This window comes from Oncorhynchus kisutch, linkage group LG2 (assembly GCF_002021735.2).
Source record: "Oncorhynchus kisutch isolate 150728-3 linkage group LG2, Okis_V2, whole genome shotgun sequence".
Classification (NCBI taxonomy): Eukaryota; Metazoa; Chordata; class Actinopteri; order Salmoniformes; family Salmonidae; genus Oncorhynchus; species Oncorhynchus kisutch.
Window position 1 is genome coordinate 53,019,982 of NC_034175.2, and position 26,714 is coordinate 53,046,695.

Consider the following 26,714-nt stretch of genomic DNA (forward strand, 5'->3'; position numbering starts at 1 on the left):
CAAATACGTTTTAAAGAACAGATGTTTTATAGGTCAGATGTTTTCAAGGTCACCACTTTATTTTCACTTGTTTGCACTCATGTCTGCTAACTTTACATATATAAACCATTGTTTTATCAATCATAATGGCAGCACCTAGTATGTGTGAAAATGATAATCAGATTTGGCTGATAGTAATGGTATAATAATGGTATACAGTTCCTTTCAGAAAGTATTCAGACCCCTTGACTTTTTCCACATTTTGTTACGTTAAAGCCTTATTCTAAAATTTATTAAATAAAAAAATCCTCAGCAATCTACACACTACCCCATAATAACAAATCAAAAACAGGTTTCAATTTTTTTGGGTGAATTTATAAAATAAAAAAACAGACACCTTATTCACATAAGTATTCAGACCCTTTGCTGTGAGACTCGAAATTGAGCTCAGGTGCATCCTGTTTCCATTGATCATCCTTGAGATGTTTCTACAACTTCATTGGAGACCATCTGTGGTAATTTAAATTGATTGGACATGATTTGGAAAGGCACACATCTGTCTATATAAGTCCCACAGTTGACAGTGCATGTCAAAGCATAAACCAAGCCATGAGAGCTCAGAGACAGGATTGTGTTGAGGCGCCCATCTGGGGAAGGGCACCAAAACATTTTTGTAGCACTGAAGGTCCCCAAGAACACAGTGGCCTCCATCAATCTTAAATGGAAGAAATTTGGTCGCCTGGCCAAACTGAGCTATCGGGGGAGAAGGGCCTTGGTCAGGGAGGTGACCAAGAACCCACTGGTCCCTCTGATACAGCTCCAGAGTTCCTCTGTGGAGATGCGAGAACCTTCCAGAAGGACAACCATCTCTGCAGCATTCCACCAATCAAGCCTTTTATGGTAGAGTGGCTAGACGGAAGCCACTCCTCAGTAAATGGCATTTGATGAATACCTGCTCCAGAGCGCTCAGGACCTCAGACTGGGGCGAAGGTTCACCTTCCAAAAGGACAATGACCCTAAGCACACAGCCAAGACAATGCAGGAGTGGTTTTGGGTCAAGTCTCTGAATGTCCTTGAGTGGCCCAACTAGAGCCCGGACTTAAACCCGATTGAACGTCTCTGGAGAGACCTGAAAATAACTGTGCAGCAATGCTCCCCATCCAACCTGACAGAGCTTGAGAGGAATTCTATAAACCTGTTTTTGATTTGTCATTATGGGGTATTGTGTGTAGGTTGATGAGGTGAACTAACTATTTAATCAATTTTAGAATCCGGCTGTAATGTACAAATATGTGGAAAAAGTCAAAGGGTCTGAATACTTTTAGGGGAATTATTTGTTGGGGTAACATGAATTGAAAGAGCAGTGTCTTCTTTCATTTACTTCTGCCAATTCAAAGTCTATTTGGTTGTGAATCGTCCTTATTATGCTGTACCACATTTTGGTGAGCTTGAGAAACCTTTGTTCTTTTTGTTTTGTTTTCCTTTGTTTTGTTTTCCTTTGTTTTGTTTTCCTTTGAGTGTAGCCTATGATAGAAACTTTGCTGCTTGGTTGACAATGCACTTTTCCAACAGAGAGAAGCAGATATGTGGCTAAATATAGTATGTTGATGTGCCATTTTTGTTCCACTTGACCTGTTAAAAGGTAAGTTCAAAGCCGCATAGTGAACATGGATGGACCAGTTCATTATGGTGAAACCCCAAATATTATCTATATTTTATATGATCAGATATCAACATAACTCTTGACAAAGATTACAATTACAGTAACGTTTGTTCTACAGACTACATATACTGTATAAAAACTGAATGACAAATGTTGTGAAATTTTTTGTACTTTTCCAATTTTTTTTATTTTACCAGGCAAGTCAGTTAAGAACACATTCTTATTTTCAATGACGGCCTGGGAACAGTGGGTTAACTGCCTGTTCAGGGGCAGAACGACAGATTTGTACCTTGTCAGCTCGGGGGTTTGAACTCACAACCTTCCGGTTACTAGTCCAACGCTCTAACCACTAGGCTACCCTGCCGCCCCAATTGTATTACTGTCATTTGGGAAAGGATTTCATTTCAAACTATTTTCAAGACTCTAAATCAGAGCTCATACCGTATTTTCGCTGATTACATCATATTTTTTCTTTCCTTTTTCTTACAACAAAAGGACTGACACAGCTATCACCTATCACTAGACCCAGCCCTGTTTTTATTCCTGAGAAAGCAAATATGTTCAATGACGATGAGGACATGTATTGGTTCATTTCAAGAGGAAAAACCTCAGAATGTATCTTATCAGTTGATCAAATACAGTTTGTTTGTACAATTGAGAGTTATTTTTTTAAATAATGAGAGTTGACTACTATAGCACAACAGTAGGCAATAATCCTATTCAAGAGTTAGTTGTTCGGCTATGAGAGAGGAGTTTTGCAAGTCATTGTATATGTTTTTCAAGTCTGAAATAGTTCAATGTACACTACCGTTCAAAAGGGAGGGGGTCACTTAGAAATGTCCTTGTTTTTTAAAGAAAACATCAAATTGATCGGAAATACAGTGTCAACATTATTAATGTTGTAAATGACTACTGTAACTGGAAATGGCTGATTTTTAATAGAATATCTACATAGGCATACAGAGGCCCATTATCAGCAACCATCACTCCTGTGTTCCAATGGCACGTTGTGTTAGCTAAACCAAGTTTATCCTTTTAAAAGGCTAATTGAACATTAGAAAACCCTTTTGCTGAAATCTGTTGTTCTGATTGAAGAAGCAATAAAACTGGCCTTCTTTACACTAGTTGAGTATCTGGAGCATCAAATCAAATTTGATTTGTCACATGCGCCGAATACAACCGGTGTAGACCTTACAGTGAAATGCTTACTTACAAGCCCTTAACCAACAATGCAGTTTTAAGAGACATTTCCCCAAAAAATAACAAATAATTAAAGAGCAGCGGTAAAATAACAATATCGAGGCTATATACAGGGGGTACCGGTACAGAGTCAATGTGTGGGGGCACCGGTTAGTCAAGGTAATTGAGGTAATATACTGTATATACATGTAGGTAGAGTTATTAAAGTGAATTATGCAAATCAAATCAAAAAGTTTATTTGTCACGTGCGCCGAATACAACCGGTGTAGACCTTATAGTGAAATGCTTACTTACAGGCTCTAACCAATAGTGCAAAAACGTATTGGGTGAACAATAGGTAAGTAAAGAAATCAAACAACTGTAAAAAGACTATATAGGCTATATACAGTAGCGAGGATACATACAGACACCGGTTAGTCAGGCTGATTGAGGTAGTATGTACATGTAGATATGGTTAAAGTGACTATGCATATATGATGAACAGAGAGTAGCAGTAATGTAGTTGGGGGTTTGGTTCAATTACAGGCTCAAAATGGCCAGAAACAAATAACTTTCTTCTGAAACTCGTCAGTCTATTCTTGTTCTAGGAAATGAAGGCTATTCCATGCGAGAAATTGTCAAGAATCTGAAGATCTCGTACAACACAGTGTACTACTCCCTTCATAAAACAGCGCAAACTGTCTCTGACCAGAATAGAAAGCGCAGTGGGAGGCCCCGGTGCACAACTGAGCAAGAAGACAAGTACATTAGAGTGTCTAGTTTGAGAAACAGACGTTGCAGAAGTCCTCAACTGGCAGCTTCATTAAATAGTACCTGCAAAACACCAGTCTCAATGTCAACTGTGAAAAGGCGACTCCGGGATGCTGTCCTTCTAGGCAGAGTTGCAAAGAAAAAGCCATATCTCAGACTGGCCAATAAAAGTAAAAGATTAAGATGGGAAAAAGAACACAGACACTGGACAGAGGAAGATTGGAGAAAAAAAGTGTAATGGACAGACAAATCTAAGTTTTGAGCTGTTCGGATCACAAAGAAGAACATTCGTGAGACGCAGAGAAAATGAAAAGATGCTGGAGGAGTGCTTGACGCCATCTGTCAAGGATGGTGGAGGCAACGTGATGGTCTGGGGGTGCTTTGGTGGTGGTAAAGTGGGAGATTTGTACAGGTGAATGGGATATTGAAAAAGGAAGGCTATATCTCCATTTTGCAACGCCATGCCATACCCTGTGGATGGCGTTTAATTGGAGTCAATTTCCTCCTAAAACAGGACACTGACCTAAAGCACAGCTCCAAACTATGCAAGAACTATTTAGGGAAGAAGCAGTCAGCTTGCATTCTGTCTATAATGGAGTAGCCAGCACAGTCACCAGATCTGAACCCTATTGAGCTGTTGTGGGAGCAGCTTGACCTTATGATACGTAAGAAGTGCCCATCAAGCCAATCCAACTTGTGGGAGGTGCTTTGGGAAGCATGGGGTGAAATCTCAACAGATTACCTCAACAAATTGACAACTAGAATGCCAAAGATCTGCAAGGCTGTAATTGCTGCAAATGGAGGATTCTTTTACGAAAGCAAAGTTTGAAGAACACAATTATTATTCAAATTAAAAATCATTATTTATAACCTTGTCAACATCTTGACTATATTTCCTATTCATTTTGCAACTAATTTCATGTATGTTTTCATGGAAACAAGGACATTTCTAAATTTCCCCAAACTTTTGAACAGTAGTATAGGTTTACACAAGCACTGTGTTTTCTCAACCAAATACCATTAGGTTAGTATAATACGTAGATGGAAAAAAGCTGTCCTTGAAACAGTCTTGATATGTTCTTCAAAAGAGAGATCAGGGTCCAGAGTAACGCCGAGGTCCTTCAAAGTTTTATTTGAGACGACTTTACAACCATTAAGATTAATTGTCAGATTCAACAGAAGATCTCTTTTGTTTCTTGGGACCTAGAACAAGCATCTCTGTTCTGTCCGAGTTTAAAAGTAGAAAGTTTGCAGCCATCCACTTCCTTATGTCTGAAACACATGCTTCTAGCGAGGGCAATTTTGGGGCTTCGCCATGTTTCATTGAAATGTAGAGCTGTGTGTCATCCGCATAGCAGTGAAAGTTAACATTATGTTTTCGAATGATATCCCCAAGAGGTAAAATATATAGTGAAAACAATAGTGGTCCTAAAACGGAACCTTGAGGAACACCGAAATTTACAGTTGATTTGTCAGAGGACAAACCATTCACAGAGACAAACTGATATCTTTCTGACAGATAAGTTCTAAACCAGGCCAGAACTTGTCCGTGTAGACCAATTTGGGTTTCCAATCTCTCCAAAAGAATGTGGTGATCGATGGTATCAAAAGCAGCACTAAGGTCTAGGAGCACGAGGACAGATGCAGAGCCTCGGGGTCTGATGCCATTAAAAGGTAATTTACCACCTTCACAAGTGCAGTCTCAGTGCTATGATGGGGTCTAAAACCAGACTGAAGCATTTCATATACATTGTTTGTCTTCAGGAAGGCAGTGAGTTGCTGCGCAACAGCCTTTTCTAAAATGTTTGAGAGGAATGGAAGATTCGATATAGGCCGATAGTTTTTTATATTTTCTGGGTCAAGGTTTGGCTTTTTCAAGAGAGGCTTTATTACTGCCACTTTTAGTGAGTTTGGTACACATCCGGTGGATAGAGAGCCGTTTATTATGTTATGTTATGAACGGTAGTGTACATTGAACTATTTCAGACTTGAAAAACATATACAATGACTTGCAAAACTCCTCTCTCATAGCCGAACAACTAACTCTTGAATAGGATTATTGCCTACTGTTGTGCTATAGTAGTCAACTCTCATTATTTAAAAAAATAACTCTCAATTGTACAAACAAACTGTATTTGATCAACTGATAAGATACATTCTGAGGTTTTTCCTCTTGAAATGAACCAATACATGTCCTCATCGTCATTGAACATATTTGCTTTCTCAGGAATAAAAACAGGGCTGGGTCTAGTGACAGGTGATAGCTGTGTCAGTCCTTTTGTTGTATAAAAAGGAAAGAAAAAAGATGATGTAATCAGCGAAAATACGGTATGAGCTCTGATTTAGAGTCTTGAAAATAGTTTGAAATGAAATCCTTTCCCAAATGACAGTCATACAATTGAAAAAGTACAAAAAATTTCACAACATTTGTCATTCAATTTTTATACAGTATATGTAGTCTGTAGAACAAACGTTACTGTAATTGTAATCTTTGTCAAGAGTTATGTTGATATCTGATCATATAAAATATAGATAATATTTGGGGTTTCACCATAATGAACTGGTCCATCCATGTTCACTATGCGGCTTTGAACTTACCTTTTAACAGGTCAAGTGGAACAAAAATGGCACATCAACATACTATATTTAGCCACATATCTGCTTCTCTCTGTTGGAAAAGTGCATTGTCAACCAAGCAGCAAAGTTTCTATCATAGGCTACACTCAAAGGAAAACAAAACAAAGGAAAACAAAACAAAGGAAAACAAAACAAAAAGAACAAAGGTTTCTCAAGCTCACCAAAATGTGGTACAGCATAATAAGGACGATTCACAACCAAATAGACTTTGAATTGGCAGAAGTAAATGAAAGAAGACACTGCTCTTTCAATTCATGTTACCCCAACAAATAATTCCCCTAAAAGTATTCAGACCCTTTGACTTTTTCCACATATTTGTACATTACAGCCGGATTCTAAAATTGATTAAATAGTTAGTTCACCTCATCAACCTACACACAATACCCCATAATGACAAATCAAAAACAGGTTTATAGAATTCCTCTCAAGCTCTGTCAGGTTGGATGGGGAGCATTGCTGCACAGTTATTTTCAGGTCTCTCCAGAGACGTTCAATCGGGTTTAAGTCCGGGCTCTAGTTGGGCCACTCAAGGACATTCAGAGACTTGACCCAAAACCACTCCTGCATTGTCTTGGCTGTGTGCTTAGGGTCATTGTCCTTTTGGAAGGTGAACCTTCGCCCCAGTCTGAGGTCCTGAGCGCTCTGGAGCAGGTATTCATCAAATGCCATTTACTGAGGAGTGGCTTCTGTCTAGCCACTCTACCATAAAAGGCTTGATTGGTGGAATGCTGCAGAGGTGGTTGTCCTTCTGGAAGGTTCTCGCATCTCCACAGAGGAACTCTGGAGCTGTATCAGAGGGACCAGTGGGTTCTTGGTCACCTCCCTGACCAAGGCCCTTCTCCCCCGATAGCTCAGTTTGGCCAGGCGACCAAATTTCTTCCATTTAAGATTGATGGAGGCCACTGTGTTCTTGGGGACCTTCAGTGCTACAAAAATGTTTTGGTGCCCTTCCCCAGATGGGCGCCTCAACACAATCCTGTCTCTGAGCTCTCATGGCTTGGTTTATGCTTTGACATGCACTGTCAACTGTGGGACTTATATAGACAGGTGTGTGCCTTTCCAAATCATGTCCAATCAATTTAAATTACCACAGATGGTCTCCAATGAAGTTGTAGAAACATCTCAAGGATGATCAATGGAAACAGGATGCACCTGAGCTCAATTTCGAGTCTCACAGCAAAGGGTCTGAATACTTATGTGAATAAGGTGTCTGTTTTTTTATTTTATACATTCTGTTTTTACCAGTTAGGTGGTTAACTGATTTTTGTCCTCTGGCGTCCATGGGTAGACAGAGGGAATCTGGAAGGACATCAAGGAATCTTTGTGTTGTCTGTGAATTTATAGCACGACTTTTGATGTTCCTTGGTTGGGGTCTGAGCAGATTATTTGTTGCAATTGCAAACGTAATAAAAATAACATCTTTGTTATGAATGAATAACCAGTTTTAGTAGTAAGGAGATACAAAGAGAGAGGGAGAGCACAGGAGAGAAAGAAAAATACCAGTTTTAGTAGTAAGGAGATACTTGACTTTATTCAGACACCATAGTGAACTGAGTGAGGTGGCTAGAAGCCTTCTGAAGGGCCTCAAATCAGGGCACATAAGTAACTTGACTCCCTTGACTCTAAAAAGGACAGACTGTGTCTAACTCTGATGAACCAGCCCTAATTTACGTCTCCCTTCCCCATGAAAATAAACTCTATGAATATAGGTCCATTATAATTTCTACACAGTTTCAATTTGGTTTTAATTATTTAAAAGAATCCTGAGTGAGTTTTTTTAAAACTTAAACCACGTGTGGGCCGGATTGGACCCCCTCGTGGGAATATGTTTGACAAATCTGATCTAAAAGCACAACCAAATTCCAATAGAAAAACAATGTTGGATTTTTGGTTTAGTTATCAACAGAATGTGTTATCACTGTGCATTCAACCATTTTAAAGCACAGTAAAGTTCAAATACAGTGTCAGATATATTGTTCGTTTATACAACAATTTAACTGTGCTTCATCAAATAGCGCAACCAAATGACCTGGATTGCAGTTGAGAGTACATTTAAAGTACATAGCGCAAGTTATCAATAATGTTTAAGATCCTGCACAGATTATTAAAGCAATTGTGAAGACTTCCACAGACCTGTGACCTTTGCAAGCTTTATATGATTACATAAGAAGCCATTTATAGTTACATTAGGCCAACCTCAAAATGTGGCCATGGATATGTTACTTTAACCCAGTGCCTGGGCTTACCTCCGCTGTACCCGCACCCCACCATACCCCTGTCTGCGCATTATGCCCTGAATATATTCTACCATGCCCAGAAACCTGCTCCTCTTATTCTCTGTCCCCAACGCTCTAGGCGACCAGTTTTGATAGCCTTTAGCCGCACCCTCATACTACTCCTTCTCTGTTCCGCGGGTGATGTGGAGGTAAACTCAGGCCCTGCATGTCCCCAGGCACCCTCATTTGTTGACTTCTGTGATCGAAAAAGCCTTGGTTTCATGCATGTCAACATCAGAAGCCTCCTCCCTAAGTTTGTTTTACTCACTGCTTTAGCACACTCTGCTAACCCTGATGTCCTTGCTGTGTCTGAATCATGGCTCAGGAAGGCCACCAAAAATCTCCATACCCAACTATAACATCTTCCGTCAAGATAGAACTGCCAAAGGGGGAGGAGTTGCAGTCTACTGCTGGCCATGCCTTCCGCCTGGCTACTCCAACCTCGGCCAACAGCTCCGCCCCCCCCGCAGCTCCTCGCCCAAGCCTCTCCAGGTTCTCCTTTACCCAAATCCAGATAGCAGATGTTCTGAAAGAGCTGCAAAACCTGGACCCGTACAAATCAGCTGGGCTTGACAATCTGGACCCTCTATTTCTGAAACTATCCGCCGCCATTGTCGCAACCCCTATTACCAGCCTGTTCAACCTCTCTTTCATATCGTCTGAGATCCCCAAGGATTGGAAAGCTGCCGCAGTCATCCCCCTCTTCAAAGGGGGAGACACCCTGGACCCAAACTGTTACAGACCTATATCCATCCTGCCCTGCCTATCTAAGGTCTTCGAAAGCCAAGTCAACAAACAGGTCACTGACCATCTCGAATCCCACCGTACCTTCTCCGCTGTGCAATCTGGTTTCCGAGCCGGTCACGGGTGCACCTCAGCCACACTCAAGGTACTAAACGATATCATAACCGCCATCGATAAAAGACAGTACTGTGCAGCCGTCTTCATCGACCTTGCCAAGGCTTTCGACTCTGTCAATCACCATATACTAATCGGCAGACTCAGTAGCCTCGGTTTTTCGGATGACTGCCTTGCCTGGTTCACCAATTACTTTGCAGACAGAGTTCAGTGTGTCAAATCAGAGGGCATGCTGTCCGGTCCTCTGGCAGTCTCTATGGGGGTGCCACAGGGTTCAATTCTCGGGCCGACTCTTTTCTCTGTATACATCAATGATGTTGCTCTTGCTGCGGGCGATTCCCTGATCCACCTCTACGCAGACGACACCATTCTATATACTTTCGGCCCGTCATTGGACACTGTGCTATCTAACCTCCAAACGAGCTTCAATGCCATACAACACTCCTTCCGTGGCCTCCAACTGCTCTTAAACGCTAGTAAAACCAAATGCATGCTTTTCAACCGATCGCTGCCTGCACCCGCATGCCCGACTAGCATCACCACCCTGGATGGTTCTGACCTTGAATATGTGGACATCTATAAGTACCTAGGTGTCTGGCTAGACTGCAAACTCTCCTTCCAGACTCATATCAAACATCTCCAATCGAAAATCAAATCAAGAGTCGGCTTTCTATTCCGCAACAAAGCCTCCTTCACTCACGCCGCCAAGCTTACCCTAGTAAAACTGACTATCCTACCAATCCTCGACTTCGGCGATGTCATCTACAAAATGGCTTCCAACACTCTACTCAGCAAACTGGATGCAGTCTATCACAGTGCCATCCGTTTTGTCACTAAAGCACCTTATACCACCCACCACTGCGACTTGTATGCTCTAGTCGGCTGGCCCTCGCTACATATTCGTCGCCAGACCCACTGGCTCCAGGTCATCTACAAGTCCATGCTAGGTAAAGCTCCGCCTTATCTCAGTTCACTGGTCATGATGGCAACACCCATCCGTAGCACGCGCTCCAGCAGGTGTATCTCACTGATCATCCCTAAAGCCAACACCTCATTTGGCCGCCTTTCGTTCCAGTACTCTGCTGCCTGTGACTGGAACAAATTGCAAAAATCGCTGAAATTGGAGACTTTTATCTCCCTCACCAACTTCAAACATCAGCTATCTGAGCAGCTAACCGATCGCTGCAGCTGTACATAGTCTATTGGTAAATAGCCCACCCATTTTCACCTACCTCATCCCCATACTGTTTGTATTTATTTACTTTTCTGCTCTTTTGCACACCAATATCTCTACCTGTACATGACCATCTGATCATTTATCACTCCAGTGTTAATCTGCAAAATTGTAATCATTCGCCTACCTCCTCATGCCTTTTGCACACAATGTATATAGACTCCCCCGTTTTTTTTCTACTGTGTTATTGACTTGTTAATTGTTTACTCCATGTGTAACTCTGTGTTGTTTGTTCACACTGCTATGCTTTATCTTGGCCAGGTCGCAGTTGCAAATGAGAACTCAACTAGCCTACCTGGTTAAATAAAGGTTAAATAAAAAAAATAAAAAAAATAATTTTAAGGTTGAATAACTACTATTAAATTAGTTGTAAGATTAGGCTATTTACTGTATTACAAAAATATTACTGTAATTGTGTTTCGCAGGACTCCTGGACTTAGGAGGAGATTCTGGACGGCAAGGGACCATGGGCACAGGCTGGAGAATATCGCCGCCCCAAGGCTGAGCTGGAGGCAGCGAAAGCCGAGAGGAGGTGTTTTGAGGAGGCAGCATGGCGGCGCGGCTGGAAGCCCGAGAGCCAGCCCCAAAAATGTATTGGGAGGAGGCATGTAGGAGACCTGCGCCAACTTCCCGTGCTTACCGGAGAGAGAGAGGGACCGGGCAGGCACCATGTTATGCAGTGGAGCGCAAGGTATCTCCGGTGCCAGGCGCCATGAAGCCGGCTCTATGCATCTGGTCTCCAGTGCGTCTCCTCTGGCCGGTGTACATGGCACCAGCCTTACACATGGTGTCCCCGGTTCGCCAGCACAGCCAAGTGCGGGCTATTCCACCTCACCGCACTGGCCTGGCTACAGGGAGCATTCAACCAGGTACGGTTGGGCAGGCTCAGTGCTCAAGAGCTCCAGTGCGCCTTCACTGTCCGGTCTGTCCGGTGCCACCTCCACGTACCAGCCCTCCGGTGGCAGCCCCCCGCACCAGGCTGTTTCTCCGTCTTCTCCCTACAGGTGCTCCCGCCTGTCCTGTGCTGTCATAGCCTTCCTCCTCTCCAGCGCTGCCAGAGTCTCCCGTCTGTCCTGAGCTGCCAGAGTCTCCCGTCTGTCCTGAGCTGCCAGAGTCTCCTGTCTGTCCTGAGCTGCCAGAGTCTCCCGTCTGTCCTGAGCTGCCAGAGTCTCCCATCTGTCCTGAGCTGCCAGAGTCTCCCGTCTGTCCTGAGCTGCCAGAGTCGCCAGTCTGTCCTGAGCTGCCAGAGTCGCCAGTCTGTCCCGAGCTGCCAGACTCTCCCGTCTGTCCTGAGCTGCCAGAGTCGCCAGTCTGTCCTGAGCTGCCAGAGTCGCCAGTCTGTCCTGAGCTGCCAGAGTCGCCAGTCTGTCCTGAGCTGCCAGAGTCGCCAGTCTGTCCTGAGCTGCCAGAGTCGCCAGTCTGTCCTGAGCTGCCAGAGTCGCCAGTCTGTCCTGAGCTGCCAGAGTCGCCAGTCTGTCCTGAGCTGCCAGAGCCGTCAGTCAGCCAGGAGCGGCCAGAGCCGTCAGTAAGCCAGGAGCGGCCAGAGCCGTCAGTCAGCCAGGAGCTGCCAGAGCTGTCTGTCACGCCGGCGATGCCGGAATCGCCCTTCACTCCGGAGCTGCCGGAGTCTCCCGCCTGTCCGGTGCTGCCGGAGTCTCCCGTCCATTCGGGGCCCGTGGTTTGGGTCCCCAGTCCAAGGTCAGCGGTGAGGGTCGCCGCTCTAAAGAGGCCACGGAGGCGGGCTAAGAGGCAGACAAAAACTATGGTGAAGTGGGGACCCAAACCAGAGCCGCCACCGTGGACAGACACCTACCTAGACCCTCCCCTATAGGTTCAGGTTTTGCCGGAGTCCGCACCTTTGGGGGGGGGGGGGGGGGGTACTGTCACGTTCTGACCATAGTTCTGTTATTTGATCTTTGTTTTAGTATGGTCAGGGTGTGAGTTGGGTGGGCAGTCTATGTTGGTTTTTCTATGTTGGTTTTTGAGTTCGACCTAGTATGGTTCTCAATCAGAGGCAGCTGTCAATTGTTGTCCCTGATTAAGAATCATTCTTAGGTAGCCTGCGTTTCAGTTTTGGGTTGTGGGTGTTTGTCTTCCGTGTCAGTGTTTGTCACCACATGGAACTGTTTCGTTCATTTCAAGTTTATTGTTTTGTATTTCGTAGTGTTCAGTTTATGTTTTAAAATAAACATTATGGACACTTACCACGCTGCGTTTTGGTCCTCCGATCCTTCTCGCTTCTCCTCCTCAGAAGAGGAGGATGAAGTTGTTACTGTAATTTAATTATACCAATGTGTTTTCATTAATTGAATTCCCTTAATCTATTTTATGAGAATTTGTAAGATTCTTGTTTGCATAAAATAGACGGAGACCTGTCTTATCAATAATAGGTAACAGAATTTATTCTCGGAGTGCGCTGCCACGTTACCACGAGCAACAGTTTATATACAATAACATGACGTCATTTCATTGCTCCTAAAATGAATCTCCTCCTCCAGACCGGGTCAAAGGGAACTTTAAAGGTTCACACAGGACACACAACATAACTGAATTAACTTTTGACCCCTCAACATTATTGATCACCACTTAGCTGACAGTTCTAATTAACAGAAAACCTAGGAATGCACTCACAGCCTTATCTAAAACACCCCAGAGCTCAGTTTTGTCGATTCAACCATAGGTTAACTACCTTATCTGCTTACTTAATCCACAACTCATTTGTTTCTGCCTAGTTGGAATGATGTTCATTAACTTTAATTACTCCTTGTCCGTGTCACACAATCCCTTCTTATGAACTCATATTGTTAATCAGATATAATAAAACAGAATATAAGTTTACTTAGTTACAGTTCCATTTAAAATGATTTGTTCAGTCATTTAATCATAATTTTCCTAACAGAGGTCCCTTACACCAACACACCTCCAGGCTGTGTAAGACTATTTGACCAAGAAGGAGAGTAACAGCGCGCTGCATCAGATGACCTTCCTCCACAATCACCTGACCTCAACCATATTGAGATGGTTTGGAATGAGTTGGACTGCAGAGTGAAGGAAAAGCAGCCAACAAGTGCTCAGCTTATGTAGGAACTCCTTCAAGACGGTTGGAAAAGCATTCCAGGTGAAGCTGGTTGAGAGAATGCCAAGAGTGGGCATAGCTGTCATCAAGTCAAATGGTGTCTACTTTGAAGAATCTCAAATGTAAAATATATTTAGATTTGTTTAACATTTTTTTGGTTACTACATGATTCCATGTGTTTAATAAAAATAGTTTTGATGTCTTCACTATTATTCTACAATGTAGAAAATATTAAAGATAAAGAAAATGAGTAGGTGTGTCCAAACCTTTTACTGGTACTGTATGTTGTATTCACATCTCAATTTCAACCCAAAAAACATATACGTTTAAGAATAGGACTAAATCTAATCTAATCAAACTTTAAATGCAGTTCATATCAAATGAATTTGATTTAGTCCTATTCTTTAACTTTTATTGTTGTATTCGATGAGATGTTATTTCAATTGTAATCATCAATGATTCACTTGAAGATTATAATTGAAAGAATCCAAAGCTTGAAACCATAGGCCTATATTAATTGTCTATGTTTAGTTTAACCCTGTGTTGAATTGAAACAATAGCTGTTGATGGCTTTGCAAATGCTATTTAGGCCTAAATATTATAAATGATTATACATGCCTTCAACACCATATTGCCCTTGAAGCTAATCACTAAGCTAAGGATCATGGGAATTAATACTTCCTTCTGCAACTGGATCCTGGACTTTCTGACAGGCCACCCTCATGTGGTGTGAGTAGGTAGCAACACATCTGCCACGCTGATCCTCAACACTGAAGCCCCTCAGCGGTGCGTGCACAGTCCCCTCCTGTACTCCCTGTTCATCCACGACTGCATAGCCAGGCACAACTCCAACATCATCATTAAGTTTGCAGACGACACAACAGTGGTAGGCCTGATCACAGACAACGACGAGACAGCCTATAGGGAGGAGGTCAGAGACCTGACTGGGTGGTGCCAGAATATCAACCTATGCCTCAACATAATCAAGACAAAGGAGATGATTGTGGTCTACAGGAAAAGGAGGACCGAGCACACCCCCATTCTCATCGACGGGGCTGTAGTGGAGCAGGTTGAGAGCTTCAAGTTCCTTGGTGTCCACATCACCAACAAACTAGGTCCAAACACACAAAGACAGTCGTGAAGAGGACACGACAAAACCTATTCTCCCTCAGAAGACTGAAAAGATTTGGCATGGGCCCTCAGATCTTCAAACGGTTCTACAGCTGCAACATCGATAGCATCCTGGTTGCATCACTGCCTGGTACGGCAACTGTAACGATCGGCATAATGGGTAGACCAAGGCGCAGCGTGATTTGGGTTCATCATAATTTATTTGAATGTGAACCAGCAATAAACACAATAAAGAGAAACAAACAAACGAACGTACAGCCTTGTAGTGCTCAAAAGCAACAATACAAAAACAAGATCCCACAAACAACAGGTGGGAAAAGGCTACCTAAATATGATCCCCAATCAGAGACAACGATAGACAGCTGCCTCTGATTGGGAACCATACCAGGCCAACATAGACATACAAAAACTAGACTACACATAGAAATAATAAGCTAGAACACCCCCAGTCACACCCTGACCTACTCCACCATAGAAAATAAAGGCTTTCTATGGTCAGGACGTGACAGCAACTGCTCGGCCTCCGACCGCAAGGCACTACAGAGGGTAGTGCGTATGGCCCAGTACATCACTGGGGCCAAGCTGCCTGCCATCCAGGACCTCTACACTGGGCGGTGTCAGAGGAAGGCCAAGTCTAGGACCAAAGGGCTTCTCAACAGCATTTACCCCCAAGCCATAAGACTCCTGTACAGGTAATCAAATGGCTACCCGGACTATACCTACATGTACATAATACCTCAATTAGCCCCAGTGCCCCCGCACAATGACTCTGTTCCAGTACCTCCTGTATATAGCCTCACTACTGTTATTTTCACTGTCATTTTACTGTTTTATTTTTATTTCTTTACTTATCTATTGTTTACCTAATACCTATTTTTTACTTAAAAATTGCACTTTTGGTTAGGGCTTGTAAGTAAGCATTTCACTGTAAGTGAAACCTGTTGTATTCCGCGCACGTGACAAATAAACGTTGATTTGATTTGCTCTGTTGAACATATTCTTTGGAATGACTTCAAAGCAACAGTGAATATATTTAGTTATGAAGAGGTTTCTTAATAATCATTCTCATAGCACATTGTTAATCGTGAGTGACAAATATAAAAGCTAAGCAGTGCTGGTTTTGGTTAAAACCCTGGATGAGAGACCAAATAGCTTCATGTCAACATAACTGTAGGAAGTGCTGCCCAGCCTATTGTTAATTGTTTTGATAGTGGATATAAAGTTGAAAATCTGACATTCTTTCAAAGGCACATATTCAACATATTTTATACAAGATTTGTCTATGTTGAAAGTGGGTTACAATAATGAAATAATCCTGTGGTTAAAATTTCAATCTCAAAACAACAGTTTATGTTGATTATTTTGTACAAATCAAGTGTATTTTAAACATAGATCCACTTCACAATACGTTGACAAATTACGTTGAAACAACTCTATTTCAACCAGTTTGTGCCGGGTGGGAAGTTGTGGTTTGCAATATGTAACGTGTTGGGTAACGTGGGCTGCTTGTTTCTTGCCGCTCACTAATAAGACCACAATTAGCTATTGGAGAACAGAATTCACAACACAAATCGAAGGCAAATTAACTTCATAGCCAACATGTTGTAGCCTGCATTAAAATAGTTATAACATTTTATAATATTAGCTTGGGAGCGAATTTTACGCACACACGTACGCATACACACACACACATTCAAATAAACAGGACAGGCAAGTTACAACACCCGCCCCTTAAGGCTGCATTATTAGTCCATGACTGTCTTTGAAGCACCTGCAGAAGCCAAGAATCACGGCAAACTCATTTGGATTCAGACAACCACCTTGGACTGTAACTGTTGGCTGGGCCCACAGATTATTCCGCATATTATACTAAATCACTAAAAGCTGTGGATTGAAGTAGCCTGTTTTCTTTCTTTTCTTCAAGTTGTTCCGACTGACGGAGAGCGACTGCTAGGATTTACTTTTACGATGTCCCGGTTGGAGTCTGTCGATAATATCCGATAAGACTTTAGGCTACCCGCGAAAAATCAAGAAAAAATGTAACCTATTTGGAATTGAAATGTTATTTTCGTGTTATATGTTTTGTGTTAATTTGAATATGTTCTAAAGATGATGATAGCCAGGCTAATGTGGGGAGAATCTGTAACGTGATCGTATTGATATAAAAAAAACAATGTTGGCCTAGATCTGGCCAAATTATATTAGGGAATTCAGGTCATGGTCTAGTTTCTCTATCATAAAAAAAAACATCTCTAACTATTTACAACCAATGTTATATTCACAGAGACACAAAGTAGATAGACTACATTAAAGCCATTTGCTCAGATTTTAATGCATTCAAATAACACGACAAAACCTCACACTTTTTCAATCTTCGAATTCAGGATAAATTACATACATATCGAAACCCTATAGGATTTTTCCTTAGTGTCTGTTAAATGCAATGATTAAATTACTTTATATAATGCTACAAATAGTACTGATTATATTATAGTACTGAGCATATTATAATGATTTGTATTTTATAGTATTCAACAATGACATATACATCATTTGACAAGTCCTTTTTCCCCCATCGTTTTCTCCTCCAGCTTCCTTTACTGATGGCCGGATTTTTCCAACAGCTGCGACTTTTACTTTGGAAAAATGCCCTTGGTGTCATTAGACAACCGGTATGTAAAAAAACAAGCTGGTTTATTGTGAAAGCTATTCCTTCAATAATTATATGAAGAGCATGAGTGACATCTTGAACATAAATAATGACGTCATACCAAACTAATTTTCTCATGTTCTAAGTCTCTGATGATCTATTACACACTAAGACACACATTTAGATCACCATTACATGTTCTGTAATTTCAATGCACTTAAACACATTTATACAAAACGATGAACAAATGAAAGCAACATTGACTGTCTTCAGAAATTGTCAGTGTTTTTTGTAAGGTGTTGTGTGTGTTAGGGCTGATCTGAAACTTTGCATTCTGTCCATCAGGGCTGGACTGTGGCCCTCCTGGTTTGGCCACTGGTCATCTTCATCATCCTGGCCATCACCCGCTCCCAGTTCCCCCCTAAGATGAAAGAATCATGTAAGTAAAGCACCGTTTCTAGAGAGGTGCACTGATTTAGGACGTTGCGTAATAACTTGTTGGTGAATCTATGACACATTTAAAAAAATATTTACTCCTTGAGATTAGAGAATACATCAGTCAATACTAAACTAAAGTGATTTCACTTGAGTTAATAATTTTTACAGATGTATGTGGTCACTATACTACTGCGTTAAATTACATTTCCTTTAGTGACAGAGTTTAACTACATTGTTTGCTTCATCTTCAGTCACAAGGTTTTGTCCTGGATATCTTTTCCAAACCTTGAAAACAACAGATGAAAAGATTTGTGTGTATGTTTCCCTCCCTGACGTAAAACTCTAAAGAGTTAGTTAAGACGGCCAATATGACGTGGGAGATCTCGTGACCCTGGGGTCCTCACCTCTCACAAAGCTCCTCATCATGTGATTCAGCAAATAAAAGACACTAACAACACAAATAGGAGTGACCAAATTGTGTTAGTTGAGATGCCATCATGATTGGTCTATGGGCTTTCGTATAGCAATACCAGTAAATTGTGTTGTTTCTGTCCAGTTTTAAGTCAACAAAGCATGACCAAAATAACTTACATTTAAGATGCATAATCGGTAGGGCTGGGAATTGCCATTGAACTCACAATACGATATTATCACGATACTTAGCCGCCGATACAATATGTATTGTGATTCTTATGATTCTCACGATTCTATATGTATTGCAATTTGATACTGTGATTTTATTGTGATTCGATGTTCTGAACATATTGCTGACCACATGTCTACTGCAGAGGGACAAGAGAGAGCCATGATAAATCTAGTTATGATCAGTCATCGAAATAAAAGTGCTGAAAACAAATTGGCTCCCCATTCAGAAAGAAGATGGAGAACAAGCTATGAAGGAAAAATACGGGAGTTTTGGTGCAGGTACAGCCAACTAGCGCAAAAGTAATATTGCGATATTGCCCCAAAAATAATATCCCCATATGAAACTGTATTGATTTTCCCCCCATCTGTAATTATCGAATAGGATTTTCCACCTGCCACTCTCAATTATTTTAGCTTTGTAGAGTTGACAGACAAGGTATAATTTGTCTGTTAATGCCAGGGCAGGGAGGGTTGATGATAGTGACCCTTGCCCTAAATGACTTGACACCACAGAGATCATTCAGAGGCCTGTATTGTTTCCAGTGTGGTGATGTGTGGGTGCTCCAGAGATTGGATGGAATGTTTGTTGACTGAGGTTAGATGAAATGAAAGACACCATCTTCTGTGCTTCATTGCTCGGAATGTCCTATGTCCTCCATCAAGTCATATTCTCATAGTGTTTGCTGTATTATCAGTTTTTATTAGTGATGGGCTGGTCAAATGATGAGATCAGTATTTTTAGTAATATAGATCATGACATTTCTCCATATTCATTACCAATCCAAATAATCAGGTTAGCGTTCACTGTATATGTGTTTGATATTGCTTAGTCATGTTTGTGTAACCTTTTGATCATGTGAGTGACCAGATTAATGACCTCTGAGACAGGTCCAGTGTTTCCTCATGTTTCTTCCATAGGTTCTCTGGACATAATGGACATTTGTTTGCTTAGCAATCATTTCACCATTTGGAAAATTATTGCACAAATATAAGTTATTGTATTATGATGGAATGTAAATTATGCAACAGAACTATGTGAACTACGTTAAGGGTATTTGAAGTAATAACATATTATTAACAATTATAAGGTGATTAATGTGAGAAACAGTGGGCCTAATAATTACCAGTAGTTTCCACTTTATTACCATGTTATTACCTGTATATTCCAACAGTATTTGGTGTCAGGTAGTTACCAACTATGTTGAATTGTTTGTAAGTACGTCCTATAAAATACACATTTTTACTTTCCTATGAAATACCAGTTAATTAATACTGAGAAACAGTACTGTATTGTCTTAACTATATACACAGTATGTTTCGATTCCATGTTATAATGTTAAGTGCTACCCAAATGACTTGGTGTGTCTGTCTGTCTGTCCCAGGCTATGTGGCCCCGAGGAACCTCCCCAGTACAGGTTTCTTCCCCTTTCTCCAGACCCTCATGTGTAACACAGACAGCTCCTGCCACAACACAACTCGTCTGTTCTCCAAGAGTCCAACTAAAAACACCAGGGCATCCTGGACAGAACACGATGCAAAGAGGTACTCTGTCTTCACATAACTTTGTAGTTTTATATAGTGCTTTTCCAGATGCTCAAAGCACTTTGCATAGTAAGGGGGGATATTCAACTCATCTATCACTGTCCGTTCTCATACAACATTCTCCTGAACCTGAACTACTGTGCTTCTGTGGTCAAGTTATCTATCAGAATTGGATGATGCTGTGGTTTTGATTTTGCAATTCCACTGCCTAGAAGGATAGAGTCAGGGAATAGTGTGAGGAAACAGGCTGTCTTTGATTTCAGAGCAGAAATGCCTCATGAGTCATAATATAAGTTATAAAAGTCAAAAGTCAAACCTCAACATCCACCAGAACTGAACAAATGAATATAATGATACATTAAGTCATTTGTGGATGTGTCACATCAATTATTCCTCTCAGATTCATCAATATTGTGATGCCACTGAGGAATAAATATATTTTTGTTTTGCGTTGAGGCTCATTTTATCATCTGGTATAGTTTTAGTGAGTAGAGAGACACAAAGAGACAGGTCGGAGAACAGCAACCCCACAACACAGAGGAGGGAGACACCTTGATGGTACTGCATCACATCACAAGGGAGGGGATTAGTGTCTTCATGGAAAATTACCTTGGGGAGAGGGGGGGGGGGTGCTTTCTAACTCTCAGTTTTTTTCTGCTGACTACTAATGGCCTGTCGTCAACAACAATGAGAATGTCATTAATTAGTAGTTTTTTGTAGTACAGTTTTGAATTTGTATTGGTCAACAATATCATTTCAGATAATATGTTTACGGTAAGATAGATTTGAGTCATTTTCTGAACGTTTGACCATGGAAAAGTCTTGCTTTGTAGAGTTAGGTGTGTTGCATATTTCAAGTTCCTCTGTGGAATCAACAGTGACTCCATCATCATGTTTAGCCCATGCTGTCGTTGTCACTTAATTCTACTTATTGTTGTTGAGCATAAGAACATTCCATGAGGGCGCCAACAATAGGAGAACCTGTTTGGTTTCCCCTTTACCTGGTGGAATACGTAACTGGCTACATGGCTGATTGACAGGTTGCTTTCACAATGCCTCATAGCTTCTATTTTCTACCTCTTTGTTTGGACACATCTTCAGCCTTTCATAAATCCTCATTATCACAGCCATTCAAGTGCAGTAAGTGTTTCTTTGTGTTAAAAACAACAGCTATTACATAAGTAACTGATGGGTGTTTGTTGTCAAAGTGTAGGGTTGTGTGAAAAGATTGTGAAGAGGCTATGCATGATGGTAGGCATTTGTAAAGATTATTGCTTGTCATTGTACTCTACTATATGGTACATTTATATTTTCACATACTGCTGCCTTTTATTTTAATATCTTAGGTGGCTGTCTTTTTCTGCTCTCTCATTATTGAATTGTCATGCCAGACTGTTTGGCTTGACAATGAACGCAATGGAGTTGAAAAGAGCACAAACAGATCTGAGACCAGTCTAAGTGGTCCACTCTCTCCACCCCTTCTCTCTCTGCATAACCACTCTCACCGTATTTTCTCTCTCCTCTCCTCTCCTCCCCCTCTCTCCATATATAACAGGGTAACCCTGCTGCCCCATGGCACCCCCATGCTAATGGACATTGGGATGGGTGGTAGAGTCCGTGCTGTGCTGCACCAGACATCTGACCAGCCTCAGATAATGGAGCTCTGGGATATGTTTCTGAGTAGGTCCACTTCCTCAGTAACATAAAACCATGGTCTGGTCCCAGATCTGTTTGTGCTCTTGCCAAAACTATTGCTGTCATTGTCAAGCCAAGCATTTTTGTCAATGTTTGGCATGACAATAAGTAACAAGAAGTTGACATGATAGCACAAACAGACTGGCACTCAGGCTAGAGAAACCATAGGAAAGTCTAAAAACATATAGGTGAACTGCTAATAAATACTACACTCTATATGACTATGTTGATTTGTTTCCCTTGTAGCCTATGTTAACTATCTTTGTGGCAATGTCTCTTGTTTATATTTGTTACAATTTATACAATGACATAAGGATGGTGTAATGAATGGTACCATGCGGGCTTATATATTAACTATATCCTTCATATTTTCCAGATGCCAGCCACCAAGATAAATCAAAGTACAACTCTCCCATGGAGGGATTTAACAACACCCTACTGGGAGACAAGGTGCGTCTGATGGAAATCATCAATATGTACAGTACCAGTCAAAAGTTTGTACATTGTAGAATAATAGTGAAGACATCAAAACATCAAAAACACATATGGAATCATGTAGTAACCAAAAAAGTGTTAAACAAATCTAAATATATTTTATATTTGAGATTCTTCAAAGTAGCCACCCTTTGCCTTCATGACAGCTTTGCCCTCTCTTGGCATTCTCTCAACCAGCTTCATGAGGTAGTCACCTGGAATACTTTTCCAACAGTATTGAAGGAGTTCCCACATATGCTGAGCACTTGTTGGCTGCTTTTCCTTCACTCTGCGGTCCAACTCATCCCAAACCATCTCAATTGGGTTGAGGTCTGGTGATTGTGGAGGCCAGGTCATCTGATGCAGCAAATAGCCCTTACACAGCCTGGAGGTGTGTTGGGTCATTGTCCTGTTGAAAAACAAATGATAGCCCCCTAAGCGCAAACTAGATGGGATTGCGTATCGCTGCAGAATGTTGTGGTAGCCATGCTGGTTAAGTGTGCCTTGAATTCTAAATAAATCACTGACAGTGTCACCAGCAAAGCACCCCCAAACTATCACACCTCCTCCTCCATGCTTCATAGTGGGAGCCACACATGCGGAGATCATCCGGTCACCTACTCTGTGTCACACATAGACACGGCGGCTGAAACCAGAAATCTCACATTTGGACTCATCAGACCAAATGGCAGATTTCCACCAATCTAATGTCCATTGCTCATGTTTCTTGGTCCAATTCTCTTCTTCTTATGGTGTCCTTTAGTAGTGGTTTCTTTGCAGCAATTCAACCATGAAGGTCTGATTCACACAGTCTCCTCTGAACAGTTGATGTTGAGATGTGTGTTAATTGAACTCTGTGAAGCATTTATTTGGCCTGCAATCTGAGGTGCAGTTAATTGACCATTTCTGAGGCTGGTAACTCTATTGAACTTATCCTCTGCAGCAGAGGTAACTCTGGGTCTTCCCTTCCTGTGGCGGTCCTCATCATAGTGCTTGATTGTTTTTGCAACTGCACTCGAAGAATCTTTCAAAGTTCTTGACATTTTCCGTATTGACTGACCTTCATGTCTCAAAGTAATGATGGAATGTCATTTCTCTTTTCTTATTTAAGCAGTTCTTGCCATAATATGGACTTGGTCTTTTACAAAATAGGGCTATCTTCTGTAAAACAACCCTACCTTGTCACAACACAACTGATTGGCTCAAACACATTAAACACAAAAATGTACTTTTAACAAGGCACACCTGTTAATTGAAATGCATTCCAGATGACTACCTTGTGAAGCTGGTTGAGAGAATGCCAAGAGTGTGCAAAGCTGTCATCAAGGCAAAGGGTGGCTACTTTGAAGAGTCTCAAATATAAAATATATTTTGATTTGTTTAACACTTTTTTGGTTACTACATGATTCCATGTGTGTTATTTCATGGCTTTGATGTCTTCACTATTATTCTACAACGTAGAAAATAGTAAAAAATAAAGAAAAACCCTTAAATTAGTAGGTGTGTCCAAACTTTTGATTGGTAATGTATATGTATAAGTATCCAAAATAAAAAAGTAACCTCTGCCTGGGCCTGACAGTATTTAAATCGAATACAGTTTTGGACAGAGGCTATTGTAATAAAGTAATTTTTTTCTGGGGTCATATTGACACCTGATGCATCTCTTCTTATTGTAGATAACAGGGATGGCTAACTTTGTCCTTTGGGTTAGATATCATCATGACTGAGGTGGAATAGTAGTAAACTGTAATACTTCTAATATAATTGCTATCCTCCAGTAATCTCTTTTGAAATACTCATTCTATTACAGATGTATTTGTTTGGAAGTGTCTATGGTGTGGAGTACTCTGTACAAGGGTTATACAGTGTTCATTTCCCTGCAGTGTTAGATGTAGTGTAGGTCTGTAATGTTTGGAAAGAAGGACAAATATGGCAACCCATAAATCAATCACAAGAGTATTCTAGCCTGTTAGAACAGTTATATGGGTGTAGTCTATTGTCTTAGGTTATTCAGAACAACCTTTTTCGACAGTGATTATGTTAAGAAAATGGTTTGTATTGAGATGATGTTCTGTATATATAACTCAGTCCAAATACCTATGTGCCATCCTTCTACCCTGTGCGAGCGAGCAGGAAGTGCTGGATGCGATGCTGGATTCAGTGAACCTGTTGAAGAAGTCTCTGTGCTCCTTCTCCCTGATGGTCCTTAACGTGTCCTCCATGTCCTCTGTCGACCCCCTCACCTACGGACTGGTCACCTTCTGCAAGTCCAACAACACCCTGCTGGAGGTCTCACTGCTCACCATCAACCAGGTGTGTGTATGTGTGTGTGCTCTCAAATGTTCTCTTCCTCACTGTTCCAACAGTGACAAACAAGACTTGGGAGGATGGCAACACAATACTAATATTATGCAAACTCAGACATAAGATAGATGGATCATGTTTGATGTTTAATGTTGAAGCATGCTGCTGGTTCCCTCAGGTGCTGACGGAACTGTTGCTGAAAGACCCAGCGCAGGCCCTGACCACAATGGGCACGGCAGTTGTGGTGTTTGAGAGGCTGCAGAGGGAGACTTCGCTGTGGGAGGGGCTACTGGGCCTGCCACGTCTCCTCATGCCCACCACCCCCGATAAGATTCTGGATCAGGTGCTGGATGAGGGGGAGAGTCTTCTGCAAAACATCAAGAGGTAATGAATTAATCAAATGTATTTTACATCAATAGTTGGTCACGTGTGGCTCAGTTGGTAGAGAATGGCTCTTAGAAGTCTTGAAATGCCAGGATCATGGGTTTGATTCCCGCTAAGGCAATCCATATGAAAATGCATGCATGCATGATAGTAAGTCGCTTTGGATAAAGCCTCTGCTCAATGGCATTTACTATTATTAGTTGTCACAAAGTGCTTATCAAAGTGCTAACCAAAGTGCCTAACAAGGTGCTTAACAAAGTACCTAACAAAGTGCCTAACAAAGTGCCTAACAAAGTGCTCAACAAAGTGCTCAACAAAGTGCTTAACAAAGTGCCTAACAAAGTGCTCAACAAAGTGCCCAACAAAGTGCCTAACAAAGTGCTTAACAAAGTGCCTAACAAAGTGCCTAACAAAGTGCCTCACAAAGTGCTTAACAAAGTGCTCAAAGTGCTTAACAAAGTGCCTAACAAAGTGCTCAACAAAGTGCCTAACAAAGTGCTTAACAAAGTGCTTAACAAAGTGCTCAACAAAGTGCTTAACAAAGTGCCTAACAAAGTGCTCAACAAAGTGCTTAACAAAGTGCCTAACAAAGTGCTCAACAAAGTGCTTAACAAAGTGCCTAACAAAGTGCCTAACAAAGTGCTTAACAAAGTGCTTAACAGTAACCCGGCCTAGAGCACAAAGAGCAAGCAGAAGCACACCGACAAGGAAACAACTAACTAGAAGGAAGGACCCTGGAAAAGAACCAGGCTCTCAGGAGAGTATTGTTGAGGAAGCGGGCAGAGTTTGGGAGGAGAGAGATAGTTGTAGTATGGAGGGTATAGTGTTGATGGAGTTTTAAACTGTACTGACCCTAGCTTCAAACCTTGGGTGGTTCTGGGTGTAGGGTGTAGTTGCCCCCAGATGTTGATTTGGGGTCAGTTTGGCATTCCCCCACCAATGGTTTAGGTTAGGATTGGGAGAGGGGAAGCTGATCCTAGATCTGTACCTAGGGGAATTTTCTGCCTGTAGTGTGGTTATGTGAGTTTAGCAAGAGATAGATAGTTATAGAGTACAGGATGAACTATAGAGGGAGTTTCGACAAACACTGCTGAACTTTACCATTCCTTTTTATCTCAACAATCTGGTTTGTCAACTGCACCATGGTGGAAAAATGCATACCTCCTAAGCTGTGTTTTATTCATGATGAATGACAGGCTCTTTCTTCTCCGTGACAAAAGTCATGTCAAAACTAGTTTCTTCAAGGTATTACATAAGCATAATAAACTCATCTTGCTGCAGGTGTCTGGAATGTGTGTGTGTGAGTGTGCATGTGTGTTTCAAGTTTTTTTTACACATGTTATACACCATCCAACGAAATGCTTACTTCCAGGCTCCTTCTCGCCAATGCAACAACAATAAGAAATAAGATACGATAAGAATACAAACATAAAGTAAATTGCTCAGTAGAATAGAATAAACATTGTAGCATAAGTATAACACAGGAAGCACAATTTATGATCCAATATTATGCTTGTGTGTGCTACGTGCATGTGTGCACACTCCGATATCTCCATGTCTGTGCTCACCATAGCCTACATTAGGTGAGTAAATCATTATCAGGCATATGTTTTCTCCTCCTCCCCTCTCCTGTGTAGGACTATAGCTGCCATCGAGAGCAACTTCCCAGAGGCTAATCTTTCAGTTGTCTCCATGGTGAACCCTGCTATTGTCGGAAGCATCAACCTGCTCCAGTACATCAGGAACTGGCATGGCAGAGGTACGGTACCTATGCCAAG

At 41.5% G+C, this 26,714-nt stretch overlaps 1 protein-coding gene across 1 annotated transcript in view; it reads left to right on the top strand.

The window, feature by feature from the left end:
• Positions 1 to 16,591: 16,591 nt before the first annotated feature.
• abca12 (ATP-binding cassette, sub-family A (ABC1), member 12) overlaps positions 16,592 to 26,714 on the top strand; it is a 96,765-nt gene continuing 86,642 nt past the window's right edge. The window contains exons 1-9 of the mRNA XM_031797498.1: positions 16,592 to 16,843; positions 17,396 to 17,476; positions 17,800 to 17,893; positions 19,920 to 20,079; positions 21,635 to 21,759; positions 22,151 to 22,224; positions 24,382 to 24,561; positions 24,731 to 24,936; positions 26,574 to 26,695. Of these exons, the coding sequence (XP_031653358.1) occupies positions 17,408 to 17,476; positions 17,800 to 17,893; positions 19,920 to 20,079; positions 21,635 to 21,759; positions 22,151 to 22,224; positions 24,382 to 24,561; positions 24,731 to 24,936; positions 26,574 to 26,695 (1,030 nt within the window). The 5' untranslated portion in view covers positions 16,592 to 16,843; positions 17,396 to 17,407. The remainder of the gene's footprint in view (positions 16,844 to 17,395; positions 17,477 to 17,799; positions 17,894 to 19,919; positions 20,080 to 21,634; positions 21,760 to 22,150; positions 22,225 to 24,381; positions 24,562 to 24,730; positions 24,937 to 26,573; positions 26,696 to 26,714) is intronic.